This window comes from Mastigoproctus giganteus, chromosome 11, assembly GCF_048544385.1.
Source record: "Mastigoproctus giganteus isolate SK-2022 chromosome 11, ASM4854438v1, whole genome shotgun sequence".
Classification (NCBI taxonomy): domain Eukaryota; kingdom Metazoa; phylum Arthropoda; class Arachnida; order Uropygi; family Thelyphonidae; genus Mastigoproctus; species Mastigoproctus giganteus.
Genome location: NC_143585.1, coordinates 98,132,813 through 98,156,510, shown reverse-complemented (window position 1 = coordinate 98,156,510; position 23,698 = coordinate 98,132,813). Strand labels below are relative to the sequence as shown.

The 23,698-nt window shown below is 38.8% G+C and overlaps 1 protein-coding gene across 1 annotated transcript in view; it reads left to right on the top strand.

Moving 5' to 3' along the window:
* LOC150078287 (uncharacterized) overlaps nt 1–23,698 on the top strand; it is a 910,840-nt gene that overhangs the window by 868,117 nt on the left and 19,025 nt on the right. The window contains 1 exon segment of the mRNA XM_090384522.1: nt 22,595–22,676. Coding sequence (XP_090240648.1) covers nt 22,595–22,676 — 82 coding nt within the window.

Genomic DNA, 23,698 nt, shown 5'->3' with positions numbered 1-23,698 from the left:
CCACGTGGAGGCCAGCCAGGTGTTCCCTTAAAGTTTGCTCTTGCAGGTCCTACCACCTATTTTCCTGAGATTTCAGTGGCTAGGACCTAAAAAAAAAAAAAAATATATATATATATATATATATATATATATATAAAATAAATAAATAAAAAATAATTAAATTAAAAATTCTTCTTTTCTTTTGGGCACAGATGGTACATTATACGCTACTTAGAGGGGCTATAAGGGATAAGCGCTGCAGGTGATAAGATTTCCTAATAGGTCGGGCATGAATTTTGGTGTTTTAAATTTGTATGTGTGGGGCAGGCGCTGTTGTAAGGAGAAAGAGATGGGAGGGGAGGTGGAAGACTGGGGGTGTTGGAAATTGGAAGTAAGGGGTCTATAGGGAAGATGACCCCTGTTGAAATAGTGGGGCATGCCCATGCCCCACCAGAGGAGAAAGAGGGGTGGCAGGAAGGGGAGGAGACAGCAGGCCGTCCCCTCCCCCCTGCTAGGGAAAGAGGAGTAAAGAGCAGGCTAGACAGAGCCAGGGCGCTATATGGCTGTATGGCATCATAAGATGCAATCTTCAAGGTCCGAGTCCACGTTGCAATCTTCAAGGTCCGAGTCCAAGTTGCAATCTTCGTCTTTGCATTGGTCCGGTGGAGGTCCAAGTCCAGAAGTCAGGTCCAGTTTGTTACGTTCATGTGTTGTTATCTGCTTCAGGTGGTCACTAGTTCAGAGTTTCGCAGTCATCTCAGGTAGTTACGTTTGTGTTTTCATAGGTTAGTGATGATGTGGCAGGGATCTTTGTCTTTCAAAGAGTTCTCAGGCAAAGACAGTGAAAGCCCGGTAATTATCTTCTTCTTGCAATATTATTTCTTCTCGGTCTTTTAGCAAGGAGTTGATGCGTGTATATAGCTGACATCTGAGGTCCTCATAGTTGTCACAGTCGCGGATAAGATGTTCCCAGGTTTCCTCCTGACCGCAGTTACAGCTCGGATTGTCGGAGATTCCCAGCCCTTGGAGTTTCCCTCTGAAGGAGCTGTGTCCCGTAAGAAGGAAGGTGGTGTGCAAGCCAGGGGAAAACCAGGACGGGGAAATAGGATATACCCTGCTGACATCGGGTATAAATTTTTTGGTGACTTGCCCTTTTGTGATAAGATTCCATCTATTTTACCAGATAGATTGCAGGTGTTCCGTTAACCTCTTATTTTCTGAGGATTTGCTTTTCTGTGGATCTGTTGTTTAACCTAGATAAGTTGTGGTTCTTCCTTTCGAATGTTGGTGTAGCAACCCACAGCGCACAATCTCCAGGTCCAGGGGAAGGAAGCCCGCCAGGACCTGGAGCGCATGGGTGCTCACCATGCAGCAGGCTCTTGTTGTTGTCAATAGTATGGATTGGTGGATCGACTCCAGCTTTTTCTTGTTGACTGCTGTGTTTGCTTTCTGATACCAGGCGCCTGCACCATGGGCAAGGATAGGGATGAAGAGAGCTTTGTATAGAATGGAGAGGGCCCTCTTCTTTAGTCCCCAGTCCCTCCTGGTGATTTTGGTTATCAGGGCCGAGAGCCTCCTTGTTTTCGTTCTGAGATAACAGAGATGAGATGTGAAGTTCAAGTTTCGGTCTAGTATTATTCCTAAATATTTTAGTTCCTGTTTGAGTTTGATGGTCGCTCCATTTATTTTGATTAGTGGAGGTCTGCCAAGGTCAAGAGTACCCCCGAGGAGTATTGAGTTTGTTTTTTCGGTTGAGAACGTTAGAAGATTCCTCTTGGCCCAGTCCTGTAGCATGTGTGTGGCATGATTGCGTATGGCCTCCAGTTGAGCCCTGCTGTCTGCTTGAAGCATCATAATCAGATCATCTGTGTATGCCTGTGTAATGACATTTGGAACATCCAGGTTTAAAAACTCATCAAGCACCAGGTTCCACAGGAGCGGCCCCAGGACAGATCCCTGGGGGCAGCCCCTGTAAACCGGTCTGGATACAGAGGTAAAGGGAGTGCTGACAGTGATCCTTCGGTTTTCCAGGTAAGATTTCATGCAACGAAATAGATTTGATGGGATTTCAGCCTGTCGGAGCCTGGCCAGAACACTGGGCCACCAGAGGGAGTCAAAGGCTCCAGCGAAGTCAATTGAGATGAGGAGGAAATATTTCCTGTTACAGTTTCTGACTGCGTCGATGATCCTCTCGAAGGCATCAGTGGTGGAGCATCCCCTCCTGAAACCAAATTGGTTTCTTGACATCAATTGAGCATTCTGGTAACGGTTTTCAATTCTGTGGTAGATGAGTTGCTCAACGAGCTTGCTCAGCATCTCAGCAGAGCGATAGGCCTGTATGAGCCTGGCATGTCCTGGGGTTTAGTGGGGTTTTTCAGGATAAGTCTGACTCGGGCTGTCTTCCACGAAGTTGGAAAGAAACCCTCTGTGAGGCATTGATTTGCTAGGTTTAATATAGTATCCGGTATAATTTCCACTGCTTTTTTTAGTATTTCCGGCTCTATTTGATCTTCGCCGGGAGTTTTCCTGTTTTGCATTTTGGCTGCAGCTATGTTGAGTTCCGTTATCGTGAAAGGGGGCTCCACTGTCTGGGTGGATTATTTATCATTCCCCTTGCAGAGAGTTCTTTGTTCTTGCGTGTGTGGAATTGCTGAAGGTAGAAGGATATGGTCCAATATATTATTAATGGAAGAGTGCCAGGATCTGGTGTATGTCCCTTGAGGTGTTAAGGTGGCAGCAACGACTTCTCCCCTGGGGGATTTACTGGTGGTGATTTTATATACCAATCCCCAGGGGTCTGCATTTCCCACTGTGGATACAAGGTCTTCCCAGGAGTGTCTCTTTCTTGTTTTAATTTGAGCCATATATTGGTTCCTGACCTCCTGGTATTGCTGTCTGAGTATGTCAACCTCTGCTTGGGGCCAAGATCTGCGTGCCCTTTGGAACCTTTTTTGGGCATTATTCACTCGCTGTCTTATTGCCTGGAGTTCTGGTGACCACCAGTGGACCACTTTGGGAACGGGCTTCTTCTTGCTGATGGCCATGCTTGCTGCTTCAGTTATAAGTTGCGTTACGTTTTGTTGGTGTTGGTCTGGATTGAGATATTTTGGGTTGAAATTCCTGGCTTTTTCCATCAATGTTTGTTGGAATAAGTTCCAGTCTGCTTTTTGGATGGCGTATCTTGGCGAGAGGAATCTAGGTAGATACTGTGCTACGAGGGAGTGGTGGAGGTCAAAGGTTAGGACTCTGTGGTCCGAGGTAGTCCAGTGTTCTTGTACCACACAGGGGGAAAGATGCCCAACAATTGACCGAGTGGCCAGAGTTACATCTATATTTGCCTCTCATAGTGTGCTGGAGAAAGTTGATGGTTGATTAGGTCTGTTCAAAACTGCTAGATTACTGTTGGAGATGTAATCCTCCAAGCGCCGACCATTTCTTGCACCCCCATGGTCTGGTCTTTCACTGTGCCAAGCAGGGGATCTGCAGTTGGCATCCATTCCTACTATGAGTTTGGCATTCTGCATTTGTAGTTGGATATTTTGCAAATATCTTTTCACGGGCAATATATCTTCTCCCGGACGGGCATATATAGAGGTGACATAAAATTCTCCTAACGGTGAGGCTACATGGGCACATACGGCCCAGCTTGTACATAGGTCTGAGATCTTGGTTACCGTGAGGTCAGGATTCCGGACAACAATGGCAGTCCACATGTTGTCTCCATCAACTTGTACAATCTTGTAATGTAGGGAGTAGCCTTTTACTTCTTTGTTGTAGGTGTAGGGCTCCTGTAGCATTAGTATGTCATAATTTTCTTCCATGGCTTTTTTAGCCATTTGTGCGGCAACAGCCTTAGATCTCTGAGCATTGTGCTGTGCGAATTTAATCTTTGTTTGATTATAGTGATTCCTGTTATTCCCCATAGTTGGTTCTGTTTTGTTGTGCACTCTTAGCCTTTATGTAGATTGGACACTTATTATCTCATAGTGAGTGATCAAATGGCAGCTTCGTTTCTTTACAATTCACACAAATTGCAGGTTCTGCTTTCCTGAGGCAAAATGTGAATTCATGTCCGATGTCTGCACAATGGCCACAGGTAGGCCACAGCCTACCTGTGGCCATTGTGCGGACACAGGTAGCCACAGGTAGGCTGTGTTTGCTTACAGGTGTGGGTCGTGTGACCAAAGCGGCAGCACCTGTAGCATTTGGGAACAGCCACATGCTCACGAAAACGATGGCTGCCCCAGTTTATATAGATTCTTGATTGTTGGCTCAAAGATTTCCAGGCCGCTGCTGAGAGCTCTATGATCCAATTTATGGCATTTCCGTTTCTGGATTTAGTTTTATGTTTCAGCATAATGTGTTGCCCTGATTCTTCCTCCATGAGTGTCTGCTGCAAGTTTTTGCAGTATATTTCCTCTGTTAATTCTTCTTGTGTTTTCTCTTTGTCTACATCAAATACAATGATGCTTGGCCCTTTCCGTCTAGGAGGCTCTGCTAGGAGTCCCAGCGTTGAAATTTTGGGGTTGCTGATTATACCTTTTATGTCCTCCACAGTTTCAGTTTCAATTAACACCCCTATGTTTCTTGTTTTCCGAATAGATCTAATCTTAGTATGCTTGAAGTCACCCTTCAGTTTTTCTACTATTGTTTGCTTTACTTCTTCACTAGTCTTGTATGTTTCTGTAGAGGCTGGCTTTAGTACAACTAGGTGCTGTTTTGGTATGAGGGTTTTCCTCTGGGCTGTTGTGGTTCGGTTTGTAATGGTGCTTTCATTTGGCTTTTTTAGGTTGGTCCTCAGTGCTTGGGAGTAGGTAGGGATGTGCTGTAGCATTTCCTTTGCCCTACTGTTTTGCTAGACTTGAAGTTTGGCTAAGGCAACCTCTTTTTCCAAGTTGGTCTGGACTAGGATTATCTCCATTTTCATCCATAATCCCACTATTTCCTCCCGGAGTGCAGTCGTAATCCTGTTATGTTGATCTTTAAATAGGCTTTCTAGGGTAGTCCTTAGAATAAGAGACTGCTCCAGTGCAGTGCCTTCAGGCAGTCTGGGGTCCAGTGGGGTTTCTTGTTTTTCCTGCCCTTTTTCTGTCACATTTTCTTGTTGCACATTATTATATATATTCTCAATATCATTATATAGTGACATTACCTGACTTTTATTAATCCTGTGTTAAATATATTTAGTACCCCTGAAATGTTTTGGATATATGTCTGCTCCGTTTGGTCTTTGTTCTCGCTTTTGGAGCGGGTTTACATCTCCGATCTGGGAGCTGTGGATTGCTTGCCCTTTCTCTTCGCTGTGGATGCTGTTAGAGTACTGGCCAAATCTTCGTTGTTTTCTCTATAAGTATTGGGTCATCGTTATTTATAGCCTTTTTCAGAGGCGTACTTGGATTTTTCGATTTTACGGCCACGTCCGGATTATCGGGATTGTTTCGGTTTATCAGTTCCATATTTTCCCTGGATGAAGAGTTCTGAACGGCAGCTACTGAATTGCTTAGCTGCAGGAGTGCAATGCTTAGTGCAGATTCTGTTTTATGTTTTTTGACCTAGAGCTTGCCAGGTGGGGGGGGGGAGAGATCTCAACCCTAATTACCAAAATACCTGGATGTTGTGCTTAGTTTATTATTCATTCTGGGAGGTCAGCACTGTGCACATTATTATATATATTCTCAATATCATTATATAGTGACATTACCTGACTTTTATTAATCCTGTGTTAAATATATTTAGTACCCCTGAAATGTTTTGTATATTTATGTCTTGAAGTAGCAAGTAACTCCCAGTAACGGTCACTCAGACAAGGTCCAACCAATCAGGGCTCGACCACGTGGGACACTGAGAACGTATTGTTATATATAGTCAAAATATGATGAATATAGTGACATTAAATAACTTTTATTAACCCTGTATTAGATCAAATATATTTGGTACCCCTAAATGTTCAAGGTATAGATGTCTTAAAGTACGTGGCACTCACACTAATAACGGTCACTCAGACAAAGTCCGACCAATAGACAGAAATCCAGTAAAGTATCTGATATTCATCATGCAAAAACATGTGTGGCTATAAAGCTGTTCATTTACAATTCCCGATAGTTGATATCATCATCATTTAAGCGATATTTGTGGTACCAATAGCTTTAACAAAGTTCAACTTAATATACAATGGGAAGTTGTCACGTTGTAACCCAGCGTGATCAATGCTAATGAAAAGTGACCATAATTTTCATTTACCTTGGCCGATCTTCACGAAGTTGATGTATGTGAACACATCTTGAGAAGAGGAACTTGACGGACACAAAGTAGAGCAAAATGTGACACTTTAAACTACTAAAATCACTACAAATAGTGGAGCACCAAAACTCTGAGTCTGACCAGTAATTGGACAGCGCCCTCTACCCTGACTTTGATACAAATAAATTGATACAAATAAATTTTGTATCAAAGCCTGTTTTGATAGAAAAATTTCTACAAAAAAATAGCCAAACTCAAATTATATTTCTGTTTGTTATTATTATTTCTCCCTGATGGAAGGGATTCCCACGCCATGATGGGTATTGGTACCAAGTGTGGTTGTTCTGTCCTGCTATTACTTTTGATCAAAGAACTCTCTGAGTATCCTACTGGTTTCAGGATTGCAACTTTCTGGAGTTCCTTATAGGTTCTCTGGGAGGCCTATTGCTATTGGGCTGTTGTGTAGGATTTTGGTACCATGCCAGTGGTTGACACTGAGATCAGGATGGTCCTTGTTCCATATGTCACATCCCTTTGACTTCCTGACTTAAATATATGTAATTACATCTGTCTTTACTGACGAAAGACCCTTCATGCCGAGAAGAGGCTGAGCCATATGAAATTAGTGATGTCACAATTACAGATTACGACATTATTAGAAAAACTTTTGAGCATAAAGGTGAAGTAAGGCCCCCAGAGGTGATGGCATATACCCTGTAGTTTTGAGGGAGAGCATAAGGAAGTGTATTGAACCATTGAGATTAATTTTGAGGGCATCTTTGGACTTAGGGGAGATTCCTTTGGATTGGAGAAGTGCCAATGTATCTCCAATACATAAAAGTGATTCTAGGAGTGAAGTTGGTAATCACAGACCAGTTAGTCTGACTTCAGTGGTAGCAAAAATCTTAGAGGCTGTGATTAAGAGTACAGTCTCCAAGGGCATTTAGATAGATATGGCATTCTGAAGCGACATGGCTTTGTTAAGAGTAAATCATGCTTAACTAACTTAGTAGGCTGTTTTGACATGGTTATTCATGAGCTGCATTTAGGAAATAATTGCGATATAGTTTATTTGGATTTTAGCAAAGCATTTGACTCGGTCCTTTGTGAGAGGTTACTGTATAAGCTTGAACAGGTTGGGATTACTGATAAAATTCTAAGATGGATTGCAGGGTGGCTGCAGGTAGGGTTTTGATAAATGGATATTCTTCAGATTCTTGCACCATTGGGAGTGGGGTCCCTCAAGGATCAGTTCTTGGACCACTTTTGATACTCGTTTTCGTAAATAACATCAACAAAGGGATAGAAGGCATGATATCAAAATTTGCAGATGACGTAAAAGTTGGCAGAGTTCTTAATGATCAGTGCCAATCGGCACTCCTTCGGGATGACTTGAACAGACTTCAAAGATGGTCAGCGAAGTGGCAACTGTGTTTAATACAGCTAAATACAAGGTCTTACACTTGGGGAATAGCAACCCACAAATAAATTATACACTTGGTGGAGTTGAATTAAAACAGTGGAGGAGGAAAAAGATCTGGGAGTTACAATATAGACAGATATGAAGTTTTCTGAATAGTGTAAACAGGCAGCCACGAAAGCCCATGGTGTTCTATCAATGATTTATTGAACGCTATCCTATAGAGGTAGGTAGGTCATAATCCCACTATATAAGACCACATTTGAAATACTGTGTTCCAGTATAGGCCTCATCTGAAAAAAGACATCGAGCTTCTTGAAAGGATCCCAAGATGGGCAACTAGAATGGTGAGATCAGCTGAAGGATCGGTATGAGAAAAGACTTCGATTATGTGGGCTACAGAGCTTGGCAACCAGGCACCTCAGGGGTGACCTAATTGAGGTTTATAAGGCCCTGAGAGGGATTAGTAAAATGAATGAAGGTGGAATTTTGATTAGGTGAGATTTTGATTAGATTGCAGGAAGTTTTCTTTTAGTCAGTGAGTCATTGATAGCTGGAACAAGTTGCCTTCACAGGCAGTGGGGCTGACAGTGTGAATAAATTCAAAGGTCAACTGATACTTACCTGTGTAAGGAGGGAAGCATTTAATTTGGTTGCATTTTTTTTTTTTTTTTTTTTTTTGCCAGTGCAGCAAAGCCTGCAAGGAAGCCACAGGCTTCCTTGCACTATATGGCAATTGCTATTACTATTACTTCTTGATCTTTTCCTCATAGGTTTTCTGTTGTGTAGGATCTTGGTGTTGGGCACTGCTATGTAAGTAGCCTTTTCCTTCTTGTTAACAAGGGTTATGTCCAGTCTGTTGTGTGGGATCATTTTGTCAGTTGTTATGCCATTGTCTCAGTATTGCTTGTGGATTGGGGTCTCTAGTGCAGCCTGGGGTTTGTAGTCGTAATACAGTACACTTTCTTTGATCAACTGGTGTTTCCTTGCTTGCTTCTGATGGTGACCCGGCCTTGTCTTTGAGTGTTCTCCATCTAGGTGATAGCCCTGCATCCTTCAGTGATGTGTTGGATGATTTCTGATGACAGGTAGCATCATCAGCATGTGTCATCTATCACTCCAGGTTCCGTGGCAATATATTTTCTATAGTTCCTGGTATTGATTATATGGTCATGGATGGCGAAAATCCTTCAGTCTCGGGGAAGAGTGTCTGTCCCACTTATGAGTCTTGGACTGGAAGCCATTTTATCTGTGTGGTCTTGACAAAAGTCATTGTAGTGTCTGCCATGGATTTTCTTTTTTACCCATCTTTATTTTTTTGTTTGTTTGTTCCCTCTTGCTTAGGCTGGGTGGGTATGTTGAGTGGGATAATGTTTGTTATTATTTTTATTATTATTAATTCTTTAACAATTTATTTGATGTATGATATTTATTATTGGGAATAAATATTATATCATATTATTATTATTAATTATTATTGATGTGTAAACATCATTGGTGGCACCTACTAAATTTTGAATGGTAGTAAAATCAATTTGCCCTGATTTTGTGACAAGGAAATGATGTCATTTGATGTCATTTCCATTTCAAACAAAGAAAAACAGAGTCAGGAGAGGAGATCAGGCAAAGGATCATGGGAGGTGATCCTGGATGTGCTCAGAGTTGGCATAAACCAGCTGGTTGCGGAAAAACATTTATGATTCTGGGCATACCACTTAGGTGGCTTTGAGCTAACCACCCGTGGCAGAAACCTTTTGGTAACCATAGAAATGGATATCTTGAGGGCAGTGATCTTCGATGTGCTCAGAGCTGGTTTATGCCAGCTCTGAGCACATCAAAGATCATTTGGACTTGGCGCATCATAGCCTTAGTCGCCCATGCACTATAAAAACCAAAATCCAAGATCATTACATTAGCATTAGCATTAGCATTAGCAGAGGCATATGATGCAAGAAAGCAAGCTTATTCAGCATCAGCCAAAAAAAAAAAAAAAAAAAAACCACTCCCATTTCACCCCTCCGTTCGTTCGAAATACCTGTCCAGTTGAGCTTTAAATTTGTTTAGGCTATCAACTTCAACAACAAGTGATGGAAGTCGGTTCCACCAACCAACCACCCGCTGGCCAAAGGCAAATTTCTGCACATCTATCCGACATCCGTCCTTCCTCAATTTGAATTTATGCCCTCTGAGGTGATTATTCTGAGAAAGATGAAGAATCCCATTGGCATTGAGCATGCTCAAACCATTCAAAGCCTTATACACCTCTATCAGATCACCTCGCCGGTGCCTAGTCTCCAGACTCTGTAATTTGCAGAACTTAAGCCTTTCTTCGTAAGAGCAACCCTTTGTTCCATTTACTAATCTTGTTGCCCTTCTCTGTACCCGTTCCAGCAGCTCTACATCCTTCTTGAAATGAGGCCTCCAGACCTGTATACAGTACTCAAGATGTGGCCTTACCATTGCCTTATACAAGGGAATAATCACCTCCTTATCCCTGCTAGAAAAATTCCTGTATATCATTGACAAGACACCATGAGCTACTCTTGCAGCTCGTCTGCACTGCTCAGAGAACTTCATATCTGCCTGCACAATTACCCCCAGGTCCTTTTCATTCTCCACCACTGTCAGTGTAGTACCGCAGAGTTGATACGTTGCTCTGGGGTTACTGTTTCCCATATGCAGCACTTTACATTTGTCGATGTTAAACCTCATTTGCCACCTCTCAGCCCATCTGTTCAACCTTTCCAGATCCTGTTGCAGCAGCATAGCGTCAGTATTGTCCTTAACGACCCTGCCAACCTTTGTATCATCTGCAAACTTGGACATTAAACTTGATATCCCATCATCAATATCATTCATAAACACCGAAAACAACAACGGACCCAACACTGAACCTTGAGGAACTCCACTAATAACATTAGTCCACGTTGAGCAGTGTCCATTGATTACCACTCTCTGTCTTCTGCCACTCAACCATCCCCTTATCCATAGCAGCAATTTGCCTCCAATGCCACACTGCTCCAATTTGTGCAGCAGTCTTCCATGTGCAACAGTATCAAAAGCCTTTCTAAGATCCAAATATATAATATCAAAGTTATTCCCTGCATCCAGTTCTTTTGTGACTACATCATAGTATCCAATCAAATTGGTCAGGCAAGACCTGCCCTTAACAAAACCATGCTGCGTCTGAGCTATAACTGAATTCTTGTCTAGATGATCCTGCAGTGCTTCTTTAACCAGTGCCTCCATTAATTTACCTGGAACAGAAGTTAAACTAACAGGTCTATAATTACTTGTGTCAGCCTTTGATCCTCCTTTGTGAATTGGGGTTACATTTGCACATCTCATGCACTTCAGCCTTACCAGTTGAAGCACATGTAATGTAGGCATTACAGTACCTGTCTGTATTACTGAAGCTGTTGTATATTCCCATCAAGTGGCGAATCATAAACGTTTTTCTGCAACCAGCTGGGTCAGTCAAGAATATTTAAATCGGTTCGTGGTTGGGAGATAACAGACTCCAAATTACATGTATAAGTAGAATCTTTTGCTTGTCATTGCCCATTCTCATTAAGTTGCAGAAGTCCTCTTTGGTCATCAAGTTTTTGCATTTCTTTGCGATTGCACTCAGTTGGTAGCATGGCGAGCTTTAGATCTTCATTTATCTCGCTGTTTGGATGATTGTAAACGTTTTGAACGGGGTGTTCTTCTCACAGTTACATTACAGCGCTATGCAGGTCATTACCACATGCTTCATCAGGGTCACCGTCATCATTGTCTTGACGCATTGTCTTACATTTTTGAATCGTTTTGCAAATGTCCAAGTTTCATTCATACAATTTACGATCTAGTATGAGCTCTTCATTATCGTCATAGATATTGACATATTTCATCTCTGACAGTATCTCTGTTTCCTCATTGCAAAATGGAATGTGCAGCTTTACCATCTTGCGCTTGTACTCGTTGAGATCCTGAGCCAAGTCATAGTTTTGATAGATTATTATTCTTGGATACTGTCATTTCTTGCAGATCTCGTTAGCACTGCATGTGTAATTTACAACAAAGTATGTCAGAGTAACATGATAGTATGATGGTAACAATACAAATACTTGTATTGTTGCAATCATCTGTTCAACAAATGGCTACATCAAATGGGTAATTAGACTATTGGCCTAGCTTCTTCCAAACTTTGATTCAGTAGAGTAAACAGTGGGCGTGTGTATCCTGTTTATCACTAACATTGATTTATTATTATTATTATTAGACATATGGTGCATGGAAGCCTGAGGCTTATGCTGCACCAGCTAAAGAAAATTTGAGTACCCTGAGAGAGAGAGAGAGAGAGAGACCCATACTCACCAGATGTGAGCCCCTGGGTAGAATAAGTAGTGGGCATGACTATAAATTACATCATTCATGATTTCGGTTCTATCTGTTCAAAATTTAGTAGGTGTCGTCAAAGATGTTTACACATAAAACATCTTTTGTGCTTACAGGGTACACGTGATTTTTTTTATTTATGGTAATCACAGTCTACTGAGTCAGTAAGTTATGATCCTAAAATGTGGCATGTTCCCAGCAGTGTCAATTTTTGTTTATCAGTTTGTATTTTAAAATCCTACAATATTTTAACATTTTTGTTTTCAGAAATTTTATTTTTAGGCTTATGTTCCCACCATTTTTTTGCAGATTGTAATTCATACTTTTGGCATAAGTTCCAATTGCATCATTACATCAACTTTGTTGTGACATTTTTCTGTAATCGGTTTGCATAATCTTACTGCACGAGCTAATGATATGGTCAACAGTTTTACCTTTTTCTTTGCATAATCTGCATTTACTTTTGTTTGTAATCCTTTCAGTTCATGACTGGCTTTCATCGTAGTGCCTATTCCCATGCTGCAAATGTGAACCCTTCTGTTTTTTTGTTTTTTTTTTTTTATTTCAATGTTCCATTTTTCAACCATTTCTTGTTATTTATCCTGTTAATTTTCCCTTTGATGTACTCTGTATATAGAGTGTGTAGCTGTTTATTCTGCCATGCATCAATACAGTTTTTTAAGATTTCTTTTCTTTAGCTGCCCTTTGTTTATCTACTTTGATTATATTTTCTTTGCAGACATTAGCCAAAATTTTCTCTTTCACACTCATGATGTAATCAAAAATCGATCTCATTTTGAGGGTGTAGGGACTGACAATCGACTGTCATGATTTTCTAGTTTTGTGCTCTAACATATCCAACCATGTTTCCACTATTTAATTTTGATTTTAATATTTTTGAACTTTTTTTATGTATACAGCACTAGTCTTCTTTTTCACTGTTGTATCCTGAATAGCTTCAGCTTCAAATATTCCTAGATATTTGTAATTTTTTTTCACAGTCAAGGCTTTTAATTACCTTGCCATCTGCAGGTTGTATTCTGTCTGATTCGGCAATTTTTCCTCTGTTGATTAATAATACTGCACATTTTTCTATTCCAAAGTCCATAGCAATGTCCATAGTAATGATTCAATTTCTGCTTGAGATATTCCATATAATTTAAGATCCATGTATAGCAGGTGGGAAATTTTTCCACCTTGCTGTGATATTTAATAACTACAATTTGTTTTATTCACAGTTATTGATAATGATATTGATTATTGTTAGTTGTCAATATCATAGCAATGATGAAAAGTAAAAGTGATAGGGAGTCACCCTGAAATAATCCATGCTTGATGTTGACACTTCTTGGTTCCTCTCCGTTGACTGTCACTAGGGTGTTCCATTTTTTAAATCCTGGTAATAAGAATTTTTTGATATTGTTGCCTATTCTGAGAACTTGTATTATTATGTGAACTGAAAATAATTTTCGATCCTCATAATATGTGGCAAGGAATCAAACTCTTTTTTTTATCATCAATCCAGGCTATATGCAAATTTGTTTTCCTCTTTTTGAAATTTTTCAGTATCATTTTATTAATCAGTGATTGGTCTTTTGTTCTGAGAGAGTTTCTACACTTTCCTTTCTGCTCTTATAGGAACGAGATTTTTAACATTCAAGTGCTGTTGAATTGCACCAGAAATTATTCCAGTTAACACTTTAAACATAAGTAATTGGCCAATAATTGCTTGGAATTCCTGTATCTTTATTAGTAGAGGCATATGATGCAAGAGAGCAAGCTTATGCAACATCAGAAAAAAAAAAAAAACCTTCCCATTTCACCCATCCATTCATTCCAAATGTTGTCTAGTTCTGCCTTGAATTTATTTAAGCTGTGAACTTCCACAATGACAGATGGAAGTTTGTTCTAGCAATCATCCACCCGCTGACTAAAGGCAAATTTCTGCACATCTATTCTACAACTGTCTTTCTTCAATTTGAATTTATGTTCCCTCAGGTGATTAATCTGGGCAAGAGGAAGAATCCCATCAGCATTGAGCTTGCTCAAACCATTCAAGGTCGTATACACCTCATTCAGATCCCCCTCGCAGGCCTAGTCTCCAGACATTGCAATCTTTTATATCTTTCATAATTATCTTTCCTATCTTTCATTCAGGCGCCTCCGTAGCCAGGTGGGAAGGAGCAGCAGTGCGTAGCATACGCTTCTTGATTAGACCGGTGTTCGAGCCCGTCACCACCAAATACGGAGGATGCGGAAAGGTCCGGGAATAACCACCGCATATCCCCGGAGCAATATGGCCTTAGTTGCTAATGCTCCTAAAAACCAAATAACAAATAACTATCTTTCATTCATACATTATCTTTCACAATTAGCACTTCAGTTGTCAGTCATCAGTGTTTGCAGCATGGTGTCAAACTACTATGCTAACCCTGGGAATACGTTTAGATTTTTTAGCTAAAATCCATGTACTTCATCTTTTCTTGGGGGCTGCCCAATCTTTAACACATTTTCTTTACATTTTTCATTTTTAATGTCTCTCTAGACTTCAATTTTGTACACTTTTAATCTAGGCTGCATGTGTATTGTGCTTTTTTGGATTGTCTCATAAATCTTTCCAAAATGTGATGGTTTTTTCCTATCTGTGAGCATTAGCTTTAGTAGAGGCATACAATGCAAGAAAGAATGCTTATGCAGCATCAGTCAAAAAAAAAAAAAAAAAACGCTCCCATTTCACCCCTCCGTTCATTCCAAATACCTGTCCAGCTCAGCCTTAAATTTATATAGACTATCAACTTTCACATCAAAAGATGAAAGTCTGTTCCACCAATCAACTACCTGCTGGCTAAAGGCAAATTTCCGCACGTCTATCCTACAACTCTCTTTCCTCAATTTGAATTTATGCGTTCTCAGGTGATTATTCTGAGCAAGAGGAAGAATCCCATCAGCATTGAGCATGCTCAAACCATTCAAGGCTTTATACACCTCAATCAGCATATTGATGTTATTGCCATATCCTGTCAAAAATTTGTAGAATTGTTATTAATTATATTGGAACTGGTTTAGATGCATATTATATGAATTGTTGAGGAGACTTCCATTCTGCAGTGGGTTGATAATGGCTGCAGTCTTCAGCTGGTATCTTTGTAAAATTTTCTTGATCTTTTTTGTTTTTTAATTTTACATCCTGTAAACTTTTAAGAAATTTGTATCATTCCAAACCTTATTAAGTTTCTGTTCAAGTCAAAACTTCCATTTTGGTTTTATCTCATTCATTGTTTTATTTGGTTTGTAAACATCATTAGCATTATCATTAGCATTAGTGGAGGCATATTGAAGCAAGCTCTATAAGCTTGCTTTGTTGTAACAAAGCATGCTTATAGAGCATCAGCCAAAAAAAACTTCCCATTTCACCCATCCGGTCACTCCAAATGTTTGTCTAGTTCACCCTTAAATTTACTTAAGCTATCAACCTCCATAACAACAAATGGAAGTCTGTTCCAGCAATCAACTACCCGCTGGCTAAAATCAAACTTCTGCACATTCTACAACTGCCTTTCCTGAATTTGAATCTATGCCCCCTCAGGTTCTTAAACTCAGCAAGTGGAAGTATCTCGTCAGCATTGAGCCTGCTCAAACCATTCAAGGCCTTGTACATTTCAATCAGATCATCTCATAGGTGCCTAGTCTCCAGAGGCTGCAATTGACAGAATTTTAGCCTCTCTGGTAAGAGAACCCCTTTGTTCCTCTCACCAATCTTGTTACCCTTCTCTGTATTCATTCTAGCAACTCTACATCCTTCCTAAAATGAGGCCTCCAGACCTGTACACAGTACTCAATGTGTGGCCTGACCATTGCCTTATACAAAAGTATAATCACCTCCTTGTCTCTGGTAGCAAAATTCCTATATATCATTAACAAAACTCCATGACCTGCTCTGGCAACCCGTCTGCACTGCTCAGAGAACTTCATATCCGACTGCACAATTACCCCAGTCTTTTTCATTCTCTACCTCCTTGAGTGTAGTACCACACAGTTGGTATGTTTCTCTTTGGTTACTGCTACCCATATTGAATACTTTGCATTTGTCAATATTTAACTTCAGTTGCCACTTCTCAGCCCATCTACTTGACTTTTCTAGATCCTGTTGCAGTAGGATTTTGTCTTTACTATCATTAACACCCTTAAGAGAGTAATACTGCACATCCAGTGGAAACAGTAACTAGATTTTAATAAGTTAAGTTAAGTTGAGATTAATACAAGTAGCTTTCAGGGTAAAGAACCCGTTCTTCAGCAAGCGAAAATAAATGCATACAGAATACTAACAAAATATAGGCATTAGAGTGCAGAGTACTAACAAATATAGACTTCCCTGAAAATAAAATAAATAAATACATTTAGTATTTATTTTATTCTATCTCTAGCATCTATATTTTGTTAGTATCTGCATGCTTTTATTTTCACTTGCTGAAGAAGTGGTTCGTTACCCTGAACGCTACTTATATTAATCATAACTTAACTTACTTATTAAAATCTAGTTACTGTTTCCACTGGATGTGCAGTATTACTCTCTTAAATCATGGAATCCAGTACCCCAGGCCCGTTCTCCTTTATTAACCTTTGTATCATCTGCAAATTTCGACATTAAGCTTGATACATCTTCATTGATATCATTAATAAATACACAATGGGCTCGGCACTGAACCCTGGGAGACTCCACTAATAACATTAGTCCATGTAAAGCAGTGTCCATTTATTAACACTTGCTGTCTCCCACTCAACCATCCTTTTATCCATCGCAGAAACTTGCCCCTTAATAATGCCATACCACTCCAATTTGTACAGTAGTCTTCCAAGTATCAAAAGCTTTCCTGAAATCCAAGTATATGATATCAAAATTATTTTTTTCATCCAGTTCCTTTGTGACCACATCGTAGTATCCAATCAGATTGGTCAGACAAGACTTCTCCTTAACAAACCTATGCTGTGTCTGAGCTATTACTGCAGTCTTGTCTAGTTGAGCTTGCATCACTTCTTCTTCTTTAACCAATGATTGCATTATTTTCCCCAGAACAGAAGTTAAACTAACAGGTCTATAATTATTTGCCTCAACCTTTAAACCCCCTTTGTGAATCGGGGATACAATTGCACATCTGCAGTCCATAGGGACCTCCCATGAATCTAAGAATGCTCTCATAATTATGGCTAAGGGTTTGCTTACTTCCCTCGCTGCCTCCTTCAATATAACTAGATAGATTCCATCTGCCCCAGGTGCTTTTTTATGTTTAACTTCAACAATTTCTCTTCCACTTTGCTCTCTGTTATTACAAAATTATTTAGCTCCCTGTTAGAGTTTAGTAAACTTCTATCCTCCTCTCCCTTACAGAATTCCTCATGGGTAATGTAGATGCAAAATACTCATTCAGTTTGTCAGCTATCTGAGCAGGATCTTCAACAGTCAAACCACCGACTTCAAGTGGACCAATCTGATTCATCCCCTTCCTTCTAGAGTTTACTTAAATAAAGAAGTCTTTGTTATTTTTCTTTGCATCCTTTGCCAAGGATTTCTCATAATCAGCCTTCGCTTGACTAACCTACTTTGTGACTTAATTACAGGCTAGCTTATATTTGACGTAGGCATCTGTGTCACCTACTAATTTATATGCATCCCGTGCATTTTTCTTCTCTACCTCGAGCCTCATTAGTTCATCTGACATCCATTTAGGCCTAAATCTTGAACGGTATTTCTTAGTTGGTATGAAAAGCCTAGTAGCTTCGAAGATTAATTCCCTGAACTCCTCCCATTTAGAGTTCACTGTTTTTAAAATCATCAGTTGCTGCCACTGTATAGAATTCAAAAACTGCCTGAGACCACTGTAGTCACCATTATGAAAACAAAACCCTCTCTTTAACCTTGATGGTAGTTATATCTTTAAGTAAATCCCACATCATAGACTGTGATCACTGTCACCTAGTGTTTTCTTTATCTGCAAATTCCTAATGCATGCATGCATCATCACTGCTGATAATCAGATCAAGAGTATTACTCCCTCTGGTTGCCTCTCAAACATGTTGCTGAAGAAAACAATCCTCCAATAAATTCACAAGTCTTGCTAGCGTGTGAGTGACCAATTCACAAGTTCCAGTCAATATCTGGAAAGTTAAAATCCTCCTTAACAAGACATTCTGATTTACTGGCCCACTCTATTTCTCTGCACAATTGTTCATTGTGGTCATCTGAGTCATTAGGCCTATAACACAGTCCTATTCTCATTTTCCCTTTCCAAGTGTTTATGTCACATGACACTAACTCAACATTGCACTATCCACCCATGTCAACTGGATGCACTTCTTTAGATATTATGCCTTTCTTAAGCTAACAGCATAACCCCTCCTCCCTTCCTACCCTGTCTGTTCTTTCTATACACATTGTACTCTCCATATTCCAATTGTGCACTGCTTATATTGTGCACTGCTTATCCAATTGTGCACTGCTTATATCTGTACGACACCATGTCTGTGATATCCCAACACTATCTGCCTTTGATTCCTTGATCAGCACTTCAAATTCATTAAATTTATTTACTATACTTCTAGCATTAGTGTGATGCTAGTATAGATGCACCAGTTCTTACTCTTAGTTACCCTAACACAGCCCATGTATTTATTTATTCCATGATGACTCCCAGCAGCTCTTGAAGTCCCCAGCAACTTGCTCTCTAGGCTGCTGCTCGTTACAATAAAAGCAGTGCAAGAATCGCTTTCACCTCCGCCTGCGGCCACTGTTAATCTTTTAGTCTGTGAATTCCCCCCCCCAAGCTAGTAGTTTTCCAATCCACCTAACACTGCCTCGTTAGCATCAGCAAATATTCTTGCACCCTTTCTATTTAAGTGAATCTCATTCCTATAGAAGCAGTCTCTCCTGTTAGCAAGCACAGACTGCTGAAAAATATTCTACCCCATGAGCCTTTCACAATCTCTCCAGGGCCGAATTGATTGACCAGGCTCTCATCATATACTCCCTCCCATCGTGTCTGGGCAGAATTGCAGACACTTTCAAATTCAACCCTAGCTCGTGACTTTTTTTCAACATTGACTTGTGCTTGTTAAGTAAATCTGCAGACCTCCTTACTCTTAAGGTCATTAGTGCCAATGTGTATAGCAAAAGCACCTTTTGTGCCCTTAAAAGATGATATCTGCTCTACAACATCATCAACTTTTGCCCCTGGCAGACATACCCTGGTCCTGTTGTACCTATCCTTTTTACATAATATATTTCCCATCTCCCTGACAATAGAGTCACCAACAATAACTAGTTCCTGTGGGACCAATGCATTCTGCCTTGGAGATTGCCGCTGTGTTGCCCGATGCACAGGAGTGAGCTCTGGCTTTGAGTTAGGCAACTGAGTGCTCGATGGGCCCTCTTATTAATTTCCTCGATCGCATCCCCCCCCACACCTCAAACTCTCATAGATGCCCATCAGTACGCTGAGTTGGCACCTAATTTCCTCACCGTCTCTGCATCTAGCACATACAAAGGAATCCTCCTTGGATTGTCCTGCTCTAGACAGGTCTGCAAACATTTCACATTTTTTTAGACTGTGATGTGTTAGAGAATCCCCCTGTTCAGTTCTCCCCCGAGCCACAGCACTCTGGCTAATCTGTGAGATTAATCTGTGGCTAATCTTTGCTGCTCTAGTCTGGATCATGATTCCATTTAAGTACAATTTAATTGACAATGAAATTTAATAAGATAAATTTTACTGATTAATTGATAATACTATACTATACTAAGCTAACAGATTTCTAATACAGTGCTACGTATTTTGCTATCTAGTTTTATGTGAAACCTTACACTATCTAGTTCGGGATATATCTTGTATCGTATAACAATGGCAGCAAGGTACGAACAGTAAATCTACGGACACTAAGTATTAACTTTCAAAATTGCTATCTAAATTCAAAATAAACCAAAGAACTTGACCAGGACTATAAGCTACAATTAAAAACTTAGCGTTCGCCTGGGCTGCAAAATTTTGTCCATCACATGGATTGGAAACCCTTACTGATACTTAATCCAAGTTCTCTTGTGATAACTGCAACTATGCTGTATGATAATTGGTTTGTCTGTTGAACAGTAGTTGTTGGTATTGCTACAATAGAAGAATTGGAATTCTATATGATTTCAATGTATTTTTTGGGACAACTTCAAGTTTGGTAGATGTTTTCTACCTTCTGTATTATAACCATTGTTTCAAAAATATTTCTTCTTAAATCTTCTTGCTCCTCCATCAAAACAGGCCTTTTTTCAGTGATATTTTGAATATCAGTTTGATGTTCATCTGTTGGCCTTTCTATTGCAGTTCCCATTGTGTCATTTGCAGCTCATTCCCTTTCCTCAGTTTTTTTATTTTTGTCTTGAGTTTCAGGTTTATTTATTTTTCTTCAAGTTCAGTATACAAAAAAAAAATAAAAAAATAATTGTTCCACATAGTAAATTGTCTTTGGTTGCAAAGGTGTTAATTTTCTGGAAATTTCTATCCAGATGGTAAACATTTGCTTTTGATGCCCTCTAACTGATGGATTTGTTTGATAATAACATTCAATTATTGCTTTGTATTCTGACATTCAATTATTGCTTTGTATTCTGACATTCAATTATTGCTTTGTATTCTGACATTCAATTATTGCTTTGTATTCTGACATTCAATTATTGCTTTGTATTCTGACATTCAATGGTTCATCTTCTAGTAATATTACAATGCCTTGCCCTGGTTGCCTAGCAGAAGACCCTGAGTCCTGTAGTCTATTTTTCACTGTGACCTTAAAACAAATTACTTATAGTTCTCTTACTATAAATAAATGAATCACCAGTTATGATATATTTTTTCATAGTTATCTATTCAACTTAAATAAATTTAGAGCAAAAACTTAAATGCATATGAGAGTTATGAAGCATGAGTACATATACATGAGTTATCAAAAGCCTTGTTTGCGTGTGTAGCTAAAAACAGTCTTAAGTTTGTTACAAAATGCTTCAAACAGGTCATATTGTGAAGCAGATCACAATGCATTACCTTGTTGCACTTCAAGTAAATATTGGTCCATGAGAAGTTTTTTATTTTTTTATTTTATCCTTAGAAGGAATGTTTTAAAATGCAGGCATGAACTATTTGTAAAAGTTAATGAAAATAAAAGAAACTTGTCGGCGTTAATTTAAACTGGTTTATTTAACTGGACATTGTTCCAGATTATTGTAATGTTTAGTTAAACCCAAGATAAACATTAGAATGAAAAGTATCAACCAAAGGTATGTAACTAATTTTAATTCATTAACCTAGTGCCTAGTTACCAATAAAACATTACTCACATTACATTATTGTTCCTTTGTCAGTTGATAAAGTAAAAAAGATGACAAACTGAAAAAATATTTTGCATCTACAATCACATGTAACAAAGTCTTTAGGGATAGCAATGTCATGAGTCTTACAAATTATAATTGGGATCTAAATGATTTTGTGATAACTGAGAAGGAAGTAGAAGAGAAACTGTTGAAGCTAAAAGTAAATAAAGTACCTGGAGCTGATATAATCTATCCAGTTATATGAAAAAGAAGCAGCAAAAGAGATAAGCAAACCTTTGGCCATAATTACAAGAGAATCCTTATAAATATTATGCATTATTCTATAACACCTATCTCCTGTCCCTTAACTAGCAATTCCCTGTACCCTTTAGGTATCCTCAATGGTATTGGCAAAAAACCTTGCATCATCTTTTTTTAAGTGTATCGCATCTCTGCAAAATAAATTCCTAATCAAGGAATTTATTTTGCAGAGATGGAATCATGGAATTGGCAAAAGTTCCATAACATAGTGCTAAAAGTAAACTAGTCTCGTTATCATGATATATGTGGATAATTCACTTTTTATTGATAAACTAGTTAATTAATGCAAAGAAGTGTCTTTTACCAATTAGTTTGTAACTATATACATAAATAAGGCTTTTGCCAACTAAGGCATATTAATTGTTATGACTTTCATATACTGTAATGGTACCCACGAATTAAGGGATAATAATCACTGAAACAAACCTACTTAGTGAGTGCTATTAATTTAAAATGCAGGACTGGGACAGTATATGGAGATTTGTTCTCACTATGAAATTTTCTGTTGCATTTTGTAGCTAATTTTAGTTCATTAACCTAGTGCCTAGTTACCTATAAAATATTACTGATATTACATTATTGTTCCTTTGTCAGTTACTTTGTCAGTTGATAAAGGAGTAGTAATCTCTGAAATGGCCATCTGGATAATGGAACACATTATAAACATATATTAAATATTAACACTTCTGCTTGGGAGAGCCATGCCATTATTTGAAGGCCATGGTGAGACGTTTGTTGCATTTTTTAGCAGACTTAATTTATGTAGAGCAACAAGGCATTTCCTTCTTGTGTATGTGTATATTAATTAATTTGCTAAACTTAATAATCATGTGTTATAACTGAGTAAAACACAAAATAAAAATTATTATTATTATTATTTATTGTACTACATGTTTTATATGATTGGATAGGCTCTTTCAGAAAAGAAGATAAGCACGAAATCTACCAGTCTAAGAAAGTTGAATAAATTCCGAAGTTCATCCAGAACTCGAGGTATGTTTATATTCAAGAATATTCTATTGCATGAAACTGTTTAGTTGTCTTTAAATTGCTTAGCATATCAGAGGAATATTTTAAGCTATATGAGATTCACTTTTTAAAACTCCCTGAAACTCATTTTAAAATATGATTTGATATTGTAAAATCTTTATTCTTATACTTTACTCACATACCAGCCTCTTTCACTGATTCCAGCTGCAATCTCTAAAGATTCATACTTTTAGTACTTTTCCACCAAATACATGATTTATCTGATCACTGTAGTAAGTTTTTTTTTTTTTTTTATATAGTATAGCATTCATATCACTTATTCTTGTTTTAACTTGATATTTGATGTCAAGAATAATTACACCTGGACTGGGTCTTTCAAGATAAAATGCAACTAGCATTTCCCACTTTTTCTTTCTTTCTTTTACAAATGTGACAATTATTTAGTAGAAAAAAAATTATTTAGGAAAAAGATCCTATTCATTCCATCATCCACCTAACTCTGACTTCTATGAAGATCAACACCAGAGAAATAGCAGTTGAACAAGAACTTTTACATCAAAAAATATATATATTATTAATATCGCAATAAATTTGGTTGCAACAGTATATTGTATAAGGAAATATCAATTGTATTGTAAGACACATGCTCGTATAATGTAACAATTAGTAGTTATGTTGACGACCCAGGGGCTCACATCTGGTGAGTATGGGCTTGGTAAACCCAGGGTCCTGAGCTGGATATCATCATTCTTCTCTTTCTTGCTTTCTTGGTGATTACCTTCTATTTCTCTCTCTCTCTCTCTCTCTCTCTCTCTCTCTCTCTCTCTCTCTCTCTCCCCCCCTCTCTCTTGAGCCTGTGAGCCACCAAATACGAAGGATGCAGAAAGGTCAGGAAATGACCACCGCATATCCCTGGAGCAATATGGCCTAGTTGCTAATGCGCCTAAAAACCAAATAACAATAACTCTCTCTCTTTCAAGGTAACACGGGATTTTTTTTTTTTTTTTTTTTTTTTGGCTGGTGCA